The 22,665-nt window shown below is 35.5% G+C and overlaps 1 protein-coding gene across 2 annotated transcripts in view; it reads right to left on the bottom strand.

Annotated features, from left to right (window-relative positions):
- Positions 1 to 19,135, bottom strand: part of PARP11 (poly(ADP-ribose) polymerase family member 11) — a 31,113-nt gene extending 11,978 nt beyond the window's left edge. Inside the window, exons 1-6 of one of the 2 annotated variants that reach the window (XM_044678424.1) lie at positions 19,118 to 19,135; positions 10,711 to 10,842; positions 9,847 to 9,967; positions 6,669 to 6,744; positions 1,966 to 2,038; positions 1,747 to 1,877 (exon numbers count right to left, since the gene is read on the bottom strand). In XM_044678424.1, coding sequence (XP_044534359.1) covers positions 1,747 to 1,877; positions 1,966 to 2,038; positions 6,669 to 6,744; positions 9,847 to 9,967; positions 10,711 to 10,842; positions 19,118 to 19,135 — 551 coding nt within the window. Of the gene's footprint in view, positions 1 to 1,746; positions 1,878 to 1,965; positions 2,039 to 6,668; positions 6,745 to 9,846; positions 9,968 to 10,710; positions 10,843 to 19,117 lie in introns of those variants that run through there. The other variant, XM_044678425.1, reaches the window with a different exon arrangement.
- Positions 19,136 to 22,665: the final 3,530 nt, after the last annotated feature.

Below are 22,665 nucleotides of genomic sequence, written 5' to 3'. Positions count from 1 at the left end.
CTAGAAATTCATTAATTAGGTCACTGTCACTAAATTTCTAATCCTATGCTCTTTCTAAAATGAATGTTAGGGAATTAGGTCTTGATCAATGTTACATATAAAACCCAGTGGAATTGTGCATCGGCTAAGGGGGGAGGGTGGTTAGGGGGATTTGGGGGAGAGGGAAAGAACATGAAATATGTAACTAGGGGAAAATATTCAAAATAAAATTTTTTTAAATTAAAAAATAAAATAAAATGAATGTTAGTCACTGATTTGGAATATCTAACTTCTATTCTTACCTGAAATACAATACTAAGAAAACTACAAAACCATTTCTAATACATTAAAAAGTAATTAAGTGAGATTGAATCTCTAAAATTCTCAAAACATTTCTGCCTTCCAATAGCCAAGAATCAGTCCATTTTCCTTCCCCAAAAGCAAATCTTAGTTAAATAACTAACAGGAAATTATGCTTTAAAGTATTATTTGTCCACAAAAAAAATTCTGCTTCCTAGCTTTTTAATGTTACACAGAAAACTGAGTCAAACACTAAGTGGACTGAATGTTTTCAACAATTTGGAACTATGTTAGAAAAATTACAATATGTTGTTTATAGCCCAAAGTTACTGAGAGCAAGAAACTACTATCTGTATAAAAATATTCAGTATCACTATTCTTAGAAATAAAAACTGAAAAAAATTAATCACTCAACAATCAGGAATGGTTGAACAAACTGTGGCATGAATATTACTGTGCCATAAGAAATGACTAAATTTAAAAAATATATAGGAAGACTTGTATGAAGTGATACATAATGAAGAAAGCAGAACCAAATAACAACATATGCAATGAATACCATTATGAAATGAATCTGGAAACAAAATTTAGGATAAATATAGTGAATAGCAATGTTATCAACTTATTAAAGTTAAAATATGCATCCTTTTCTTTTAACAAAGAGTGAACCATGAAAGTACACCATCTATCAGTCATGATCATTTGTTTATACTCTTTTGCTTAACTTTATTAGAGAAGCACATTCTCTATAGGTTTATAAGCTTGGTTATGAATTTAGTTTGTCCTCTGTGTCAAAACAAAATTTACTGATAAAATCAGAGCCAAAATCATTTCAATGAAGACATAATAGTCTTCAAATTCCTTTTTAAATACCAAATTTCAGACAGGACAGATTTATTTTTAATTGCATTAACTCTGTCTGCAAAAGTAGAAGTGCTTATTATTGTTCTTATTTGGTTTTTTTTTAAGCCCTTACCTTCTGTCTTAGGTTTGGTACTAAGTATCAGTTCCAAGGGAAAAGAGCAGCAAGAGCTAAGCAATTAGGATTAAATGACTTTATCAGTCACACTGCTAAGAAGTGTCTGAGGTCACATTTGAACTCAGGACCTCCCATCTCCTAGGCTTCCTCTATACACTGACCTACCTGGCTACTTCTTATTATCTAATTATAACCTTATGCAATATTGATAAATGATGCTGCAAGCAGTTTGCTACATTTCACCTAAAAACAAAAAAACGAAAAAAAAACAAACCTTATCCACTGTCAAGTAAATAAACCCGAGTACCAAGCAAAAAAGTCAAAACAAGAAGAGGATAACAAGGCTGTACAGTCATATAAAAAGATTTCTTTTTTTTTTTTTTTGGCTGTTTTTAAAATGAAATGCATTTAAAACACATGTATTTGCATCCTCTTAAAACACATTATTATTGTGCTCAGAAGAAGATTCAGCTAAGAAATCATCTCACCTGCAAAAAAACTCCCACAAGTCTAGGTTTTGAATTCTCTGAATTCTTTTAATTCGGTTGCTATCCACTGTTTTCCCAAAGAGACTAGCAACTTCATTATATTCATTTGTTTGCTTGTGCAAAGGAATAAGCTGGAAAAGAGGTTTGCACAATTTCAATTATGTATTATTCTTTTACAGGTTCTATTGTGCATATTGAGCACTGAAATTCTGCTCTTACCTGATATGGCTCTTCAGTATTCACATTCTCCCAATGGGATGGCACAGGAATAGCCTCATTTTCACAGATATAACTTCAAACACAATCACAAAAAAAACCAACAACAAATAAACAAAAAGAAAAAGAAACATGCCACACATTAGAAGCTCATTGTAACTATCTTCAGGTTCTCTTCTGAAACTAAATTCTCATGTTCTTGATTTTGAAGAAATGTGAGTCCTCAGAGTAAGAATTTGGTAGAAAGTTTCCAAATTCAACTTGCAAGTTACAATTCATTTCAACAAATATTTACTCAATACCTATTATGTGCAGAGCATCATGCTTGGCTATAGGGATACAGAGACAAAAGCAAAATGGTCTCTCCTTCCAAAGAGTTTACAATCTATTTTAAACCAATACAATCTGGTTAGAACTGTCCAGTTGTTAACAAATTCCCAGGTTTTTCTGATACCAAAGTGAGATTACAAAGAAAGAGTAAGCCAAATTTAACTAAGAGTGTTCCCTGTTTAAAAAGTTTCTGTGATCTCCCATTGTCTGGTTAATAAAATCTGAAGGTTTTGACTTAGCATTCAAAGCTTATCATGAGACCCAACCTCGGCCTATACTCCCTTCTCTGTCACTTCTGATTTCTTTACTACATATTTCTCTTACTCTATCCAAACTGGACTATTGGCTATTTGCCAAACATACCTTGTGTTTTCCACTTCTATATTACTGAAAATAACATTTTAAAATTCTCTCAGGCTATTCTCTCCCCTGTAGTGGCTTCTTCCCCTTACCAATCTCCATTTAGAAAAATGCTATTCATGCTTCAAGGTCCAATTCAAATTCCACATCTTCCATGAATTTTTTGCTGATCAACTCAATCAGAAGCAATCTCTTCCACTTCTGAACACCCTAGACCACTCTATCACTTTGGGCATTAATAACCATAATAATTTTTTAAAACCAACAACATATTAGTATATTTCTTATCTTTTATGCTAGATAATAAGATTTATTGGACAATAAGAGACAGTAACTGGCACTTACTCATCACTGTATTTCCTAAAGCAACTGGCGAGAGTGACTTTCTTACAGTATACCATTCACAATTTGTTTAAAGAGGAAGAAAAATGAAAAACCTAAAGACCTCTACTTAACTCTAAGAATAATCAGTTTCTAATTCTGAACTTTCATGCTCTACAGCAGAGGTTGTTAATCATTTTCATGTCATGGATCCATTTGGCAAGTCTGGTGAAGACCTTCTGAAGATTTTCTGTCCCCTTTCTGAGAATAATGTTTCTAAATGCATAAAATAAATAGAATTACAAAGGAAACTTTGAAATATATTCATATTTGTATATATTGTATACACACATAAATCTAATATATACACATAAATGTGTATACATGGTATATACATATATACATACATGTGTATACAGATATACATGTGTGTCCACTCACACCTTTTTAAAAGTAAATTCATAGCCCTCAAGTTAAAAACCCCTCCTCTGCAGCATTCTTAATTCCTCATATATCATCCTTCTTTTGCTACCCAACGTATCCTACTTTATTCCAATCCTACTTTTGTATTTTTTCACATTGTCCTTAATGAAAAAAAAACCTGAATAAATTTACAAATTTACATACATGTGCTATTTACATATGTATTATATTGATTTTCTGTTCTTAGATCATACTTCCCTTCCAAATTATATGCTCTTTGAAGAATGTTATATAGATATATATAAAGAAAATGCTTTATATATGTATATATATATATAAAACATTCTATTTTCTGTACAATCTCTATGATCCCCTGCCATGTATCTGGGGGAATCTAAGTAATATTTCCTAAGCTATATACCAAAATATAAACAAAAATCATAGAAAGCTAAATAGAAAAATAGTTATAATCCTTGTAAAATTTCTCCCTAGAAACAGCATTTAGCCATATTCTAAGATAAGCTCTAAATGGATACATGATTTTGTTACAAAGAATAATATCCTGAACAAGTAAGAAATTGCTAACCTTTTGGATAAAAGGATATTGGGAACAGTTCATGATCAAGAAAGGGACAGAAATGATATCAGAAGATAAAATGGATAATTTTGACTAGATAAAATTACGAAGGTTTTATAAAAATAAAACCAAATGCAACTAAGATTAGAAGATAACTAATTAACTAGAAAAAATATCTTTGTAAGCAACTTTCTGGCAAAGGTTTCATTCCCAAGATTTACAAGGAACTGATTAATTTACAAGAGATGTTGCTCAGTTTTCAAGGAAAGAAATTCAAACTATAAACAATCATATGAAAAAATATTCCCAACTACTAATAATTGGAGAACTGAAAACAACTCTATATTCTCTACCTTACCCTCCTCAAACTAGTAAAGTTAACAAAAAACGAAATGACAAATGTTGAGGGGGCTAGAGGTGAGGAGGCACATTAATGTGAATTAATGTGAATTAAAGGTGAAGTAGTAAACTGGTCTTATCATTCTAGGAAGAAATTTGGAACTATGCCCTAAAAGTTACTAAGTTGTCTACCATATGACCCACTTATATCACAATGACTAGGACTATTCTTGTCCCCAAACAGATCAAAGGAAAAAAAGAACCAATATGTACAAAAATATTTGTAGTAGCTCTTTTTGTTGGTGGCAAAGAATTGTTAACTAAAGGGATGCCCTTTCAACTGGAGAATGGCTGAATAAATTATGTTATATAAATGTAATGTAAATTATACTATATACATGGAATGGATACTATTATGATGTAAGAAATGATGAATGAGAGGGTTTTAAGAAAGCCCTGTATAAACTGATTATAAGTGAAGTAAGCAGAGCAAATTTATCCTTCAATAACAGCACTGTAAAAACAATTTTGAAAGCCTTTAAAAACTGATCAAAACAAAGACCACCTAGAAAGCTGATGATTAAAACATGGTATAAAACAGAGTGGGAATGGACTAAATAAGCAAAATATGGCATATTTCTGGACATGGCCATTGCAAGAACCTGTTTTGTTTGACCATGTGCATTTGTTAAAAGAGTTTTCTTTTTCTCTTTTTTTAAAATTTTCTCCAGTGGAGAAAAGGTGAGAGGACATAAATGTTTACCGATTGGGGAAAAAAAGTAACAAAGAGAAGAAATGGCATATATTTTTCTACAGATCCTTCTCTAATATAAGATTCAGCTTAATTTTAAAGGCCCTGGTGGGGAAAGGAGTTTCAATACTTATTTGATATGTCATTTCAGAACAGGAGAAAATATAAGATTTCCCTCTCAATTTTATTTAATGTAAATGACCAAAAATATTTATCTTTCTTTTCTAGGATTTACTATCTTCTTTTTGGTGTCTAGAAAAGACTTTTCTAAACATAATTAGACCAAAAAAAAAAAAAGAGAATGTTTCTGAAATGCAACATCTGAAAATAAGTTTGTGTTGCTGCTAAATCACAAAGAAAATTAGTAAACTAAAATTTTAAACTATTAAAAAAATAGTTATTAAAGTAAAATTTTTCCAGGGACTACTAAAACACTGTTATTTTTGTCCTTAAGTAGATAGAGTTAGAAGTCACATGGAAAATTTGTATAAGAGTTCAGATAATTAACTATATGCTTAAGAGGCAGGAGAATGTAGTAGGAAGGATTTGGCATCTGAATACTTCAGTTCAATCCCTAGTTCAAGGTGTGTGACCTTGGAATTCATCCTGTTTTTCATCTTTGAAATCATGATAATAATATTTGCTTTAGCTATCATAGTGCTATTGTTGTTTGGAACAGATGAAACAATGTAAATTGTAAGGTAGTTTCTAACTGCATAAAGCATTATATAAGTGTAAGTTACCATTACAAGTTTCAAAAAGTCCTTTCCAGCAAACACCATTCCTGAAACTCACCTCACAGGTTTTAACATGATTACCAAGCAGTTTATAACTACTATATAACTTGTTCTATAAAAATTTTTTTAATGCAGGAAGGCTAAGAAAAAACAGAAAAACACTGCTATAGCATATTATCAGGAAATAAGTGTTAAGTATATGCAATGGATACATTAAGTCACTATTTAACAGATGTTTATCGTTAAAGAGAGTACTATGTGTTTTGTTGAGTCTAATTAAAAAGAGAAGTGGAAGAAAAACTGTATCTTACCTTCCCAAAACTTCCCAGTACTTTCCCTCTTATCCATAGAATTTTACTTTCTACATTTTCAGTTGCCCCTGATCAACAGCAAATTCCAGTGAAATGAGGGAGACAGAAAGTAAGCTACCTCCCACTAAGGAAGGGGGATGGCACATGATTCAAGGGAAAATGAAGGTCATCCTTTAAGCTAGGGACAGACATGAGGTTCCCAAGCACAGATAGATTGAAGACAGACATGAGGACATTATGGGGCTAAGGTCTCCTTCTCTGCCCCTAAGGTCCACCTGTGGCTGCCATCTGCCTGTGACAATAGGAGTCTCTCTTCACCAGTTTTTCTGCTTATACTTGAAGGATTTATTTTTGGGTTTTTTTTGTAGGGGGGAGCCTGAGGGGCAGGAACAGGGAGAGCTCAGTACTATGCAGTAAAGTTAACATGGGCATTAAAAGTTAAATTGAGAACTGTCTTTTTATAAGGGGTCAGTACTATCCATCGTTTCAGGCATCCACTGTGCAGTCTTGGAATGGCTATGGGAGGATTACCGTATTCTGATTCTTTTTACTCTTACCTGAATGCAGTGATTGAAAAGGGGGCTCTTTTTATTGAGCGCTGTTTTCCAGTCGTCAGATTCATTTGCTTCATTACTGAATAGAGATCCAAAAAAAAAAAAGTCAAACAAATTGCAAAACTATTAAATAGTCCTACAAAGATATTTAAAGAACTTTGATGGGGGCAGAGGTTGGGGAGTGAACTTCATTTCATGCCTATTAATTTTCTCAGAAAATTATTTCTCAAAGGATTGTATCTTCACTGCTTAAATTAGGCTCATATAATATAGGTTAATTTCAAAGAGTGTCCATGTTGCTAGGTCCATCATTTTTACATCATATTTGAGACACAAAAGTAGCTCTAAGATGTAAGAATACTAATTTGGGAGAAATTTAGAATAAAATGAGAAAGAAATTACAGTTCCAAATCTTCTGGTTTGTATGGAAAGAAAATTTTTTCATTGCCCTGTGAAGTTTTGCTAAAGAATAAAAGCTCACTTGTAAAATTCAAGTGAATTTTTTAGGAATAACCATTTGCTTCACCTTCCAGATGGTATGAGTTAAAATTCAAGAAATAAGAACATGGCTAAAGCTACAAGTTATAGAAAGACTTCCTAAGATTTAAAAAAAAAAAGTGCTTGTATTTTCTTCTTTTCCTACCTCCTCATCCTTGCAAAGTATATGCTCTAAGTCTTTCTCTACTATCCACCAAAGCTAAGAAGTGAATCTGAGACTATCAGACGCTGTCTAACACATTCTGAATGGAATCACTCATTCCTTCCAAGTTGAAGTGGTCTATATATCTGAGCAAATATTGTGTAATGCAAAGTGGAAAATAACACTGAATAATGGAATTAAAAGTCCTGGATTTGAATCTTAACTCTGTACTTATCAGTCATGAGCCTTTGAGTAAAGTAATGGAGGGTTGTTGAGCTTAATGAAATCTAAAGTCATTACCAACTCTAAATCTTATGAATCAGCTGTGAAGAACTAAATAAAGAAAGCAATTTCCTTCTTCCTGAACTTTCCTTGTCCCAAGCACACTGGCAACATTATTAAGCAGATGCCAAATAAGATCATCCTTATATACGTAGTTCTAATTCCATATGCCTTCATCATGAAGGACAATTATTTTAAAACTTGCTTCCTATAAACCTTAGTCAAGTTTGCAGCAGGTGGTAAGGGGAAGCTGACTGTGGAATGTTTACACATGGGGTTCATATGCCTTCAAAAAGAAACCAGAGTTTATGATATTTTTGCCATTCTATAGGATTCCTACTGATTTGGAATTGATGGGGAAAATAGTAACATATGGCTTAATGTTTTCTGAGGAATGGCATCCTTATCAGTTATAATATATATCACAGACCATCTTTGCAACTAAGTTATATGTTTATTTTTCCTAAAGGTATCAACAATTTATAGAGAGCTCTGAGTGGAGGATGTGTTACAACTCTTGGCAAAATGGGCTGTTAGAAAAGGCAGTAATAAAATTACTTCAATGTGATAATAAATTTTATGTATTATTTCTATCAAGCTTCTCATTTCTGATTATTCCTATCCCAAGTTCCACACTGCTGACCCCACCGTGAAATACTGCTAACTCTGCTATATACCACTACTGATAATAACAGGGAAAAAACAGGTATAAAACTGAGCTGCATAAAATCAAAATGTACTTTTATTTTTAAAAAGTCCCCCAATCATTACATTGTTTTGCTCTAGACAGCAAACAGCTGGCTAAAACTAGAAACTCATAATAATTGAAATCAACTCTAATGGAATTTTCACATGTTCTCTGATAATGTATATGTCTCATGAATGAAATCATGAAAAATACAAAGGATTATTAGAAGTAAATGTGTGAAAAAACCAAAGGAAAAAGATAATTGCAGAAACTCGAAGTACAGTATAGTCTTGTAGAAGATAACCTTATATAACCTTTTTCCTTTTTGTTAACAATTCATCTAGCAACTGCTCAAAATAAGTCCAGGTTGGATCAAATTGTTGGCATGTTTTCTAGCCTTTTGATAACAGCTATGAGCTCCTCCTCAAAAGAAGGGGTACTCTGCTTACTTACATCCCTCAAATGGGATTTAAAGATGTCTTACATTAACTAGTTCTTTTTTGGGATTAAAGGTTGGTACTTCTCTTAAGGTGTAAAAGTGAAATTTGGGAAATGCCATCTAAAAAGCGTATATATTTCTATGGACAGGGGAAATGTATCAAAACTACATTTCCCGTGATCCAACATGGTCCAACTGGTTTCCGTTTCCGGATTTTTGGGCTTGGGGAGGCCTACGTCTTGACACAGGGAAGAGTTTATAGGGAGTGGTCTCTTGGCCAGCAGACTCGAGACAGGAAACAGGAGACAGTAATGGAGGCGGCAGTTTTGAATGCTTACAAGCGCGTGGTCTAATTATCTATCAGCATGGCTTTAATTAAAATACTGGTCTGGAATTTATTCTTTCTCCTGGAGGATGCTAGCATGAGTCAAAGATGGGCCATAAAATATTTTGATCCTTAAAAGAGTGGCAGTATATAGACTCAAAGTATATTACAATCTACATACATATCAATATCTATTACTATATAAAAATGTCTACATATTGTGCTTTGAGGGGCAGATTTTAGATCAATAGGGAGAAGATTTCAGTTTAAGAGAAGGAAGAATGGCCTGGCAATTAAGGCTATAAAAAATAGAATTTAGAGAGGGAGTATGTTCCCCAATACTAGAGGGAATGGATATACTAGGCTGGATGACCAGCTGTCATGGACATTATACAAGGTATTCATTCTTCAAGTTAGTGGTCAGACTAGGTAACCTCTGAAGTCCCTTCCAACTCTTGAATCCTATGATTCTATCCACCAAGGTTGCGAGGTGGCTTAGTAGGTAGAAAGCTAGGCCTACAGACAGGGGGTCCTAGGTTCAAATCTGATAGATACTTCCTAGCTGCATGACTCTAGGAAAGCCACTTAACCCTAAATTTGTAGCCCTTATCAATTTTCTGCCTTGGATTCTAAAACAGAACATAAAGGTTTAAAAAAAAAGAAATTAAACGGTTAACTACTGCAATTTTTCTTCTTGTTTTGTATATTACCATGAACATTTCACTATTTTGCAAATAGACTAGCTAATTCTGAACTTTACCTTATGACAAATATTGTATAAATATAATGATTAGGGAGCAAACATACCTGAAAAGTCTAGCTTGTAGCTGTATTTGGAAGTAGTAAAAGAAATGGAGCCACCAGGGTTTTCTTTGAAGCTTCTTTCAATATCTTCACTGCTAACTGAACACTGAATGTTGGTGTCCGGCTTCAAAACAAACCAAAAAGCTATATTTTACCAGATAAACAAAGAGCTTGGCTAGAGACACTAATATGATCTCAGAGATAGAAAAGGAAGCAGTAAGGGTCTCAAGCTATCTCTTCCAGCATCCCAGATTTCAGGATATAGCCCATTAACAAAGAAAGAAGTTGTCTATTCTGCCTTTTTGAATTTCAAGGAGGGAAGTCCTTACAACCATACTAAAACTAGTCTTACAGTCTTAAGTGTCACCTGAGTAGTTCAAGTGAAGCATTTTTAATTATTCAAAAACCTCATCCACCCACAAAATCTAAACCCGTTGAGGCCCAAATTTATCAACCCTATAGAGCAGTGATGAGCAAACTATTCCCCATGGGCCAGATCCAAGCTGTAGTTTGCCCATCACTGCCTTAAACAATTCCCTAATCACTATGCCCCCCACATCCAGATGTAGTGATTAGGGAATTGCTTAAGGCAGTGATGGGCAAATTACGGCCTGGATCTGGCCCGTGGGGAATAGTTTGCCCATCACTGCTATAGAGTATTATGATTTCTAAACCATATATCCCAGTAAAATATATAGTTAGCATTTATTAAATTTATTTTAGTTAAATTACTCTATTCTACTAAGCCTACTGCTTAATTTCTTTCAGCTACTTCATTCACATTAATTTTCCTAGATATCTTTCACTCAATAATTCTTTTTACAGCTAATCTAAAACTCATCTGCTAAACAAAAGGAGTAGAGATACCTGAAACATATGCCACTTCCCACATTCTGCCAAATAAAACCAGCCCCATTGAGTATCTGATGTGTCCATCTCATTCATTGTATTGTCGCTCATCTTTGAGCAGAATTCTTCTTCTGCTCTGTGAAACATTGCCTGAAATGTCAGAGAAGGAGGAAAAGATATTTCATTATTACCAGCAATTTGAATAATGCTTATGTCAAAATAAATTTTTCTTTGCAAATGAATTTCATTTCAAGAGTCTTTTCTACTTGGCTTTTTGCATCTACCTATCTAGTCTACTTAATAAAAATAAAATTTTAAACTGTTAGATTTTATTGGTATAGTATTTAGTAATCAGGAAAGTGAATTTTTATATTAGTAATATATGTGGCACCTTGGCAGAAAATTTCCTTTTTAACATGTCATATTTTGCCAAAAGAATCCATAGTTACAAATTAAAACCAAATGTAGCTGAGCAATGAAAAAAATAGTGCCCATCATTATTTTTTAAAAGAAATTTTCTCTAAAAAAATCCAAGTGCTTAATAATTCAGGAAAGTAGTAGAAGAAAGAAAGCAGCAATTTGAGAAGGGTTTTCTTCCTATTTTAAAATTATAGGAACTTAAGATATTAGAAGACAAAATCCTCACAATTATCAAGGGCTAAGGGATTTAGGATTTGGATCTGTTTAGTTCAGTATTTTAGCAGACACTATTTATCACAGCCAGTACTTGAAATTCCAAGTCTTTATTCCAAATTCAGGATGGTAACCATTTAGGACTCTCCTACACCACTTTTCCTTTCTCCTAGAGTTCATCTTTTTAGTGATCTTATAGTTCACAAGGATGAGGAAAGGAATGGAACAGAATGAAAAAGAAAAGAAAGAAAAGGAAAGGGAATGAAAAGAGAAAAAATTGAATTTATATTTTGATCTCCACACAAAATGGCCACAGAACTCTTTCTGGAGAAGTTTCTGAAAAAATAGTTTCTGCAAATTTAGAGATTTGGTTTCATAGTGCTCTCTTTCTATCCATTAATACAGGTAATGGAGAAGTTTCTCTACCCAACTGCATTCCTAGAATATTGAGCCAAAGTTCTAAGCCTTAGGATGATGTTTGGGGTATACTGGTGTTTTAACAAAGTCTTCTTGCTATTTTTGGTACCCTGGAGAAAAGGAAGGCTATGGGCTATATGACTGCTGTCTTCAAATATCTAATGGATTACTGCACAAAAGATTTATGTGGTATACCTCCAAATGGCAAGATGTAGAAACAGCAATTTCGATGTAGGAAATGGAATTGGATGGCCTTTAAGTTCTTTCCCTTAAGTTTCTTGTATTCCACAAAATCCAAGTCCAAAAATTAGTCATTTTGTAGAGAAATCTATTCTGAAGAGGGGGCTAAAATTTTTTTAATTCCACTGTATTTAGCATTACTATTGAAACTTTGCAAAATGCTTTTGCTACTTCACGTTAGGTTTTAACTATCGTCCAATGTATAAGAAAGTCATAATCCTCAATTTAATGATTAGAAAACCAAGCAATGGGGTTATAAAATTATTTTGTACAAGGTCACAGAATTGGCCATATAAACAAACATATATATGTACATGTACCTTTAAATATTGAATAAATATGTAAATATGGACATATGGTCCATGCCTCACAAAGGCTCTGTGAGATAAATACAAATTATCAACAACCATCTGAAAATGAATTCAATCAGAGGAATGCAAATTTTTAAAAAAGTGATGCCATTTGATGCCCAACAAACATACTAAAAGATGCTAAACCTCAGTACTGGTATTGCCCTGGAAAAGTTGGCCTGCTAAATTCATCGTTGGTGGAATGCTGAATTGGCTCATTCTTTTTAGAAAGCAATATGGAATTGTACAATAAGAATTTCAAAAATAGTCATACCCTTTTGAATCAATTAGGGAGTAAAATGGATAAGAGTGCTGGGTTTTGAGTATGAAAGATATGAGTTCAAATCCAGCCTCAGGCACTTACTAGCAATGAGATACTGGACAAATCACTTAATCTTTATTTGCTTCAATTTCCTTAACTGTAAAATGGGGATAATAATAGCAACTACTTCATAGGGTTGCTGTAGGATGAAATAAGATTTGTAAAATCAATGCCTGGTACATAATAAACACTTAATAAATGTTTACTCCCTCCTCTCCTTCTAGAGTTTCTAATACCATACCCTATTATTATATTACTTGTAATAAATTTATAATATCTAGCTATATTACATATGGATAAAATCTAATGTTATAAATACAACATATAACATTTTTATAAATTTATTTTTAACATTAATATGTCTACCCTACAGATAGTGAGGATAGAAGACAGAGGAATATTTCTAATATAGCATTAATGGTAACAGCAAAACGAAAAAAATACTGTATATGCTTAACTAATAGAGGAGTCAATAAATTATGGTATGTGAGCATTTAAAATTGTATTGCATCAAAAGAAGGGATGAATTTAAATACTCAAAATATTCAAATGGTACTTGTGCTGCCCTCTCTGTGGCTGTTTTTTTCCAGCAATACAGATCCCAACAATGCCTACCTGTTCTGTGTGACTATTGCCTGTATCCTACCCAAAGTTCATCAAAACTCCAACATATTAGGGAGTATCTGTATCCCCAAATTGAAATTTGCTTGAGATAAAAGGATGCAAATGGAGGATGAAGACTGTCCATAAACTGTTACTTTCTCCCACACTATGATCAGCCCATTTTCTTTTCCACTTATGTTTTTCAGATGGCATCCTTTACACTTCTCCTCCATAGTCTTCTGTTCATGTGTAACAGTATGTTCATGTCTACCCTACCCCTCACACTCGCATTTTGTGTAATATTCTGCTACAATTCTTCAGAGACCAGAACATTCCATGGTATGGACTCACACAATACCAAAAAAAAAAAAATATGTTAGCTTTTCATTTGGGGGTTATTTTAATTGTTTTTGTTTTGGAAAGAAACCTGGAGTCATTAAAAAAAATTATAATTTTCCAAAAGTGATCCAGTACACTATGCTTTTTCCATTCTATTCTGAACTCAATCTATTTTCCATTTTCAAAGATAATCCAATATATATACTGATGGATGATAATTTCTATAAGGTGCCCACTAAACTAGTTGTCATAGCATGGAAAAAAAATTAGTCAGAGGTTCTTCAATTGTTTTTTCTTGTGTGGATAGAAAGAAGGAAATAAGCATTAAGTGCCTATTTTATGCCAAGCACTTCCCAAATATTTGATCCTCATAACAAACCTAGGAGGCAGATATAATTATTATCCCCTCTTTTATACCTGGGGAATCTGCAACAGAGGTTATGTGACTTGCACAGGGTTACACAGATAGTGTCTGAGGTTGAATATAAACTCAAATCTTCCTGACTCGAGGGCTAGTGCTCTATTAACTGTACCACATAGCTACTTCTAGATAGTTTATTAAAATCCTTTTCAGAAGTTATGGATCTTAGATGGAAGATCTGTAATGTTCTAAGAGCTCAATTCAACATCAAACAGGATCACTTGGAGAACAAAACTACCTATAGGAAATCACTCCTCAAATTTGAATTCTACTCTATCTCCTCTTAAGACACTGGTTAACACCTTTGGCAGGCATGTATCTCTCTGTTTTATGATTTAATTGCTATTAATGATCAGAGGATCAATGAACAAGATTATATATTTTAGTATAGTTTTTCAAGGAATCTTGCATAATTTTGATGTGTTCATATGAAACATCTTGCTAGAAGATAGAAATTAAAGTAATGTTGTACATTTTTACAACTAAACAATAGCCTCAGAAGAATCTTAGTTTCCTAACATATTTCAGTCAATTCTATGATGATAAAGACATAATCTGACATGGAATACTGTCCTCTTGGTCACCTTAAGAAACAAATATGCTCCGAGATGTTTTGTAAACCTTTTGTATCTTCCACACTCTCAGAAATCTTGAGAATGGATCCTTTAATATTCTCAATTTGTGTTGCCTCTAACATAGGATTTCTCTGCATATACTTGTTCTCTTATTCACCTAATTTTCCCACTTTTGATTCTTCAAAACACTCTCACTTTCTCCACAAGCATATATAGGCTTTTAATGTTAAAGAGTCCAAATGTAAGCTCCATTGTCCTTGACAGTGAAAAGTTTCTTATTTTTAAAAAATTGTTAAGATTATTTTCCATTATTTATCTCTTTACAATCCTTTCAATTTCATCTCCTTTGGTATAATTTTTCTTATTTAACAATAACCAACAACAACATAAGAACAACAAACAATAATAACAACAACTAGCATTTATTTAGGGATTTAAAGTTTGAAAAGCATTACATTTTATCTTTGATCTTGCCAAGCTTTCTTTAAATTAATGTTTCCCTCTACTGTTTCTTGATGTGCTTTTCTTAGGAGGGGGGAAGGACAGGGAGATACAGTACTGATCATAATCTTCTACTATCTTTCTCTGTACAATTTCAGAAGTGAGTTTGCCTTCTAAGATGGTGTTGCCATTGACTGTCACCGTTTTCCACCTAGCAAATCTGTCAACTATTTATTTATCTTTTAGGCTTCTTTGGTCTCCTTGTAATGACAACTAATCTACATTGTTCAGGCTTCTTATGAAATTGTTATAATCAGTTTCCATAGCCTTTCTTCCATATTCCATGTTTCAAAGTCAATAAATTGTTTAATTAGGTCAGATTTGTTTTAAATGCATTTGCTTTAATTTGTTTTAATTGCATATCATTTCCCCATTCCCATTTTGTTCTCCTAGCTTTTATTCATTTTGACATTTGCCCTAAAAAGTCTGGGGACTCACTGTACATTTATAGCTGATTCAGGAATATTTCTCACAACAGAAAAAGATTCATTTCCAGGTTTTCAAAATATAGTAATTTCACCTTTTTGTGATGTTATTCAGTACTCACCATATCTAGTACCTTCAGAGTTTTTTCTCAAAGAAAGTATTCATGATGAACCCTTTCACCCAGTGATCCCACTTCTAGGCACATACTGCATGGAGGTCAAAGACAGAAAGATCCTATACACATCAAAATATATTCATATCAGCACTTTTTGTGACAGGAAAGAATTTGAAACAAAGTAGATGTCCATTGACTGAGTAATGGCTAAAAAAAAAACTGTGGCACATTAACGGAATGGAATATTACTTTGTCATAAAAAATGATGAATATGAAGAATTCAAAAAAAACATTGGAAGACACCTATGCGTTAATAAAGACTGAAGTAAGGGGAATAGAGAAACTATATATACAATTACCATGATATAAATTTAAAAAGTCAAAAAACCCCAAACTCAATATGCTTAAGTATGATCAAATTAGTCCCAGGAAGAACAAAGAAAATATCCCTCTCTCCCCTCTTTACAGAAATGGAAGACCTTGGCTGAGGGATAGTAATTGAATAATACCATCAGCCACAGCTCATGTGCTGAATGGTATTGCTAAACTACCTTTCTACAACTCTTTTTAACCAAAGAATGGCTTAGTAGATAGAGGTTGAGAATGGGTAATATTCAGAAAGTAATGTCAAAACAAATTTTTAAAAATAAGATAAGAAAGCATTCCTAAAGTATTATAGATTATCTTCCCATTAATCTGGGATCAAAAACAAATGTCCCTTTAGCTTTTAAATCTCTTTGTGATCTGATCCCACCTTCTTTTTAGCTCATAATACATTCTCTTCTTAGTCAATGATGTAGTTAAGCATGGCTTCTCTCTGTTTCTCATACCTGGAACCCCATCTCCTATCTCAAACTTTGTACTCTATCCCTTCTGGCTACAATGCACTATTATGTCCTCATTTCCACCTTATGGAAACCTTATCTTTCTTCAAGACATAGCTCAAACTCCAGTTTCTACAAGAAGCCTTTCCTGAGCTCTCCCACTGCTAGTGCCCTCCCTCCTACTTTGTATTTAAATACCCTGCATTAATGTGTATTTATTCTCAACATTTATTCTGAAATACATTTATAATACGTAATCTGGCTTTCCCAATAAAACATAAATTTAGAGGCTGCTTCATTCTTTCTATTTTTTTATCCTCAGCATTTAACACATTGCCAGGCACCCAAAGGAGCTTAATAAATGTTGAATGACTCAATAAATGAAGTACACAGATAAGACATCTACACTTTTATGTTTTCTTTTGGGGGGGCGTTTTTACTCTTTTGTTCTGTGTTTATATTTGAATACTTGTATTGTTGCTTGGAATTAAAATGAAATTTGATTTACAAAAAGGGAACAGCCTTGGTTCCCTCTAGAGAAGGATGCCATTATCTGTCCCTGGAGATAACAGAGATTTTTTTATTCTCCCTAGAACCCCTGCAAGATAATGATTTCCAGGATGAAGACAAGTCACTTTCTCCAGAGGAAAGTCAGAGATTGCAACTGCTTCTTGTGAAGAGGAAGGAAACCCTCATAATATCAAAATCAGTATAGCAGAGATTATGGAGATAAAACTAAGTCTGATTAATGGCCAAAACAGGTGATGTTATTAGGAGAGGCCAGTTTTGTAGTGTAAATTGTAAATAGTATTGACAATAATAGTTTTTTTAAAAGCACATAATAAAAAATAAGAATGATGGGGTCAGATATATTGTAATTACTGAAACAACTGAACATATGATTAGAGTTGATTAGAGTAACTACTGAGGTTTACCTAATAGACAAAATAACTGATAAAAACAGCACATTGTCAATTAACCAAAGGTACAATTGTAAGTACACAGCTAAAAATTTTAGAAAATACTAGACTGGGATAGTCATAATAATAGATCAATAGATCTTAAACAACAGAACAGATATTCTGCTGTTTGCTAAAGTGAATAATTCTTTGGAACTTCTTGATACAGTTGTCTCACAAAGTAGATACATCACATAAATCTGGGGAGGGTATGGAGGAAAGTATAGGTTCTATCAGAGAAGCTAATGATAGTGTATAAGCAGAGTATCAAAATAAATATATACTAGGAATTTTTTAAACTAAAGTCTTGTTATTTTGGAATAAACTCAGGAAACAGTATTTTTTCACTTTTCTTATATCATTAGATTTCTATGCAAATAACAAATTACTGCATTTTTTAAAATGGGAACTTGTTCTTTTAATTTTAAATAAGTGTGAAAAGAAAATTATACAAAGATGCAAAAGGTACAAGATATAGTAACAAAAATTAAGAGGCCTCCAGAGCATGGCACTTACAAATGGTTATTTTTCAGGTATTAAATATATATTAAAGGAAAAAGTCTAGAAGTATTTCATCTAAAAGCTGAATGACATGTAAACAGCCTCTTCTCCTGTCCCCTCCTCCCATCAGCTGCTCCTAGGTGTTATAGAATTCCACAGCAAAAAGAAATTTTTTGCCTAAATGCAAATTTATGGTCTCTCTTCACTACAAAATGCTATGCAGGAGCATATCTTCTTTTCAAGTAATTAATTATGGAGCAGCAAAAGGAGTAGAGAAACCTAGAAAATCCTGATTTTGCTACTTAATGTGTAACCTAAGGTAAATTACTTAGCACAGTGCTTGGCACATAGTTGTCACTTAACACTTCCTGACTTCATTTCTGGGAGCTAGTTTCCTCCTTTGTAAAGTGAGAGTGTTGGACCTGAAAGGTCCCTTCCAGCACTCTTTAAATTCTTATCTCTGAGCTTTAAAGGGGGTGGGTTAATGGAGAAGGGAGAAGATTGCAAATTCAAATATGGGAGCCGCAAGGAGAATTACAAATCCAGCTGCGGCAGGTGTAGGGTTTGCAAATCCAGTTATGGGAGAAGGAATTTCATAGCCAGCAGTAGGAGAAGCAAGGGGAACTGTAAATCCAGCTGTGGGAGGGCTTGGGAAAGGACGGTTCTTCGGGGTGGAAGGAGACAAGACGTAAAATTACCAGTTTAGAGTCAGAAGGGGACCTCAAAGGCCACCTAGTGCATGCAACTCTTCACTTTACCCAGGATAAAAGAGAAGCCCAGAGATGTGATACATCTCGTCTGCAGTAGCCCTAAGAAGTGGCAAAGTCGGGTTCAATCCCAGGTCTTTTGATTCCACATTCTAGGTTTATATTGTCTTAGTCCGAGCCCCAGAAGGGTTTGGAAGGATAACAACAATGGAGAAAGAAGTCCCCCAGCAGCAGAATGCCAACAGAGGTGGAATAGAAACCCAAGCCTGGCCCCCTGGCACTGACTGAAGCTGCCGGGCCCGATGGGGACCAGGACAGAGACAGCGCGCAGCAGGGTGCTGCAGGAGACTGTCCCCGGACTCAACACTTCACTCGCGGAACTCGTAGCTCGGGCACGGGAGAAGGGGGGGCGGGAATTCGAGGGCTCACCCGCCCCTCTCGCACCCAGTCACAACACAGCGCCGCCCCGCCCCGCCCCTCCCTGCCACTCACCGGATTCACCTCCCACATGATGGCGGCCGGAGCGGGGAGCCGCCCCCAGGGGGAGCGGGGTAGGGACAGCGGTGGCCGCTGTGGCAGCGACGGCGACCGCGGCTTTCCGGAGAGCCCTCGGAGGGATCGATGGGCGGTTTGTCGGAGAGTACCCCACCCCGGCGCCAGCAGCCAACTCAGGCGGCAACGGCAGGCACTTTCGCCTACCGGCCACACTTCCGACTTCCGGCCGCCCTGGAGCCACGCCCCCCTCACCCACTCGTCTGCCAAGGACGGCCGCGGGGCGGGGCGGGAGAGGGAGGTGACCCAGGCGTCTTCTCACCTCGGCTGCCCCGCCCCGCCGGGCTGTGGCTGGCACCTCCTACCCTCCCGAAGGGTAGCGGCCCCTGCCCTCAGGCAGCTTGGGGGCAGGCCCTGGAAGGCTTAGGCCCCGCTTCCCTACTGCCTCTTTTAATAAAGAATAATTTCGGGTGGGGGTAGGGAAGGCGTCTCAGCAAAGGTCCCCCTGCTCTCCTCCCTCCAGAGAATTTCAACCCATCTAGTAAAACTTGTCTCGAACATCATCCTCTTCGGAGAGCCTTCCCTGGGCGGCAAAGACCATCCCCGTTGGGCCTCCCAGTCTTTGGGGACCGGAAATCCCCCACTTCCCTCTTGAGAGATCCTCGGGCCAGGGCCTGTCCTGACCCGAGGGACCGGCAACCACCGAGGGGATTTTAGGCTTTAGGATTGAGGTCCGCAATTGGAAGGACCACTCCAAGACAACCAACCTCGTTTTTACAGTGGAGGAAACTTTGGGTGGGTGTTTGAGCACCCCCCCTCCCCCGGGTCACCTAGCCCACCCGCTCCTGGGGAATTTTGCAGGCAGGAAAACCCCCCTCGTCCATCTGGCCAAACTGGCTGAAGGCTCCTTTACGAAGTCCCTGAGGAAAGTTATGAGCAGGGAAACAAAAGCCTGGAAATGCTAAAATGAACGACCCTTAGTTTAAAAGAAGTGTGTCAATCTTCAATGTCACTTACTGTCCCAATTTGGAAGGCTTCTCTGGATACTCTGTGGAAGGTGCCTCACTCAGCACGGATCTGGGTCCCCTGATACCTGCTGCCTGAAGCAGGGAAGTGTGGTGGTCTCTTGGTCTCTCTCTCTCTCTCTCTCTCTCTCTCTCTCTCTCTCTCTCTCTCTCTCTCTCTCTCTCTCTCCTTCTCTCCCTCTCCCTCCTTTCTCTCTCTTCCTGTCATTCCTCAGGTCCTTATAGAATAGCTTATCTCCAACCAGACTGGAGCAAAAGTATAGGCTTCTCCAATCTCACGATGCCATTTCCATAATGCAAGATTTAAAAAATAAAAACATTTCTGCGTTTTCATTGAATTTCTCTGCCCTCAGACCTTCTTCACCTCTCTTTTAATCTCAAAAAGTCTCCATCCCCACTAATTCCCATGACTGTCCTTGAGAATGATGACACTATTTTCCCACTTATGTTGGAAAAGATGTCATACTGGGTAATGTAATTTGTGTTCTTTCTTCCTCAAGGCCCAAGAAGACAAGGTTCATTTTCATGGTTCCTCTGATTTTTAGATGACTTCTAGCACCTAGCAAGTGCTCTTTCTACAAAGCAAGCACTTAATATTGGTTAAATTAAATTGAGGGGTGATTCCTACCCCCTTCTGCTGTCTGACACATACTTCATACTCCCAGAAAGTTTAACTTTTTCATCTGCTTGACTTTTAAGTGTTTTTTAAAAATGTATTATATTTATCATACCATATAAGGGAATATTTGTGTACTTAATGCTACCACAGTACTTGAAGCCAAGAGAGGCTTACTTTAATGGAAAATCTTTGAATTATATGTTCTACTAGGTGATTGTGTTTTAGAATGGCAAAGTCACTCAATAAAGATCCTAATTGGGTAAGGCTCACTTTTAGCATGCTGAATTCAGAAAAGTCCAAGTTCTCATAAAAAGGGCTCATTATTTTATTTTCAGATTAGTGTTTCAAGGATGAATTGTATTATGGAATATAGTCTGAGAGTGTTAGAAGTGTTGCACAATTTGCCATATGTGATGCAACCTACTCCAACTGAATTTTGCCTTGAGCTCATAATTTGCTTACTATATTGCCTATTCGTGATATATGTGCTAATAGCATAAATCACTGGGCTACTCATCTAAGTCTATGTCACAGATTGGAAAAGAGGTATTCTTCATCCATTTGACTTTCCAATTCCAAGAAAACCAATCACTTCTGAATGGTTGCAGTTCCCATTGAGAAGATTCTGGAATACAGGGAGTTGATTCTCTCTGCATGTCACCTACAAATAGGAAAATCTCCCAAATTTTGTCATGTACAGGGAATATTTGTTCAATTTGAACTCTGCACAGGGCATAAGAACTTTTAGGAAATATGGTTTTCCTAGTTTATGCCTCAATTGATGTTGATAATCAGAAGATCATTAAATAAAGTTTTCTCTGTGGTTGCATCAAGGAAACTTATATGATAACCTTATGTGTTTGGCAGATACTTTGTTGAAATAGCACCTTTAAAACTGTGTTATGGTCTACTTAGTCAAATAATTTTTAAACAAATGAACAAGACCACATGACCAACAAAATGACAAAGTAGTTACTTTTACCAAACATAATGACCCCAAAACTAAGAAAATATTAGTTACAAGAAGACCTAAATAGTAAGGTAATAGTTTTCAAGGATTGACTACAAAATATTTGTTGTAGTTATTTTGCATAAGGTTCTTCTTTTCTATTATTGCTTCCAGAGCTTTGTTTTTATTATATAGAAATGCTGTTGGTTTTTATTGATATATTTTGTAGCCTGCAACTTTGCTAAAATTATTTTCTCAGTTTTTTCAGTCAAGTTCGTAGGATTTTCTACATAGAGCTTTGTGTCAATATAAAATAAGGGAAGATTCATCTTTCTTTGCTTATCTTTATACCATTACTTTATCTGCCATATTGATATTTCTAACATTTCTACAACTATATCAAATTATAACAGAGAAAAGGAGCATACTTGCTTTATTTGTGAACATGTTGCCACCTAGTGTAGCTCCATTACATGTTGTACTACGTGGAATTTTAACCAATAAATAATATAAGGCCATTTCTCCAAGAATACATCATTTATTATCATTAGGGGTATGCAGTCTATTAACAAGGGGTGTACCTATCACATGTAGCCTCTGGATAGAAAGATTCTCTATGAACCTTGATCCTCTCTTTTATAGGGAGCTGTATCTTCTTTTTGATTGGCCTGGAATTCATCCTTTGGACCTCCCCTGGCAGTCCAAATTGGTAGGATATTTTAAAAGAGGAGTTGAACTTAAAAACCCCAACACCTCCCTCACTACTTTATCATAGGGAAGGGATATCCCTCAGGTGGTGAAATCCTGCAGTTTTTTCCAAACTAAGGAAACTTGACCAATCCACCCTTCTTTGGTATGTTAAGTAATAGTATGGCAGCAAGCTTGTGAAGCCCAGCTTTTTCTAGCAATCTTGAGCTAGAAAAATATAAGTTGGCTCAGTTATGTTTTCAGTGGC

Source organism: Gracilinanus agilis, chromosome 5, assembly GCF_016433145.1.
Source record: "Gracilinanus agilis isolate LMUSP501 chromosome 5, AgileGrace, whole genome shotgun sequence".
In the NCBI taxonomy this organism is placed as follows: Eukaryota; Metazoa; Chordata; class Mammalia; order Didelphimorphia; family Didelphidae; genus Gracilinanus; species Gracilinanus agilis.
This window is presented reverse-complemented; position numbering and strand designations above follow the sequence as displayed.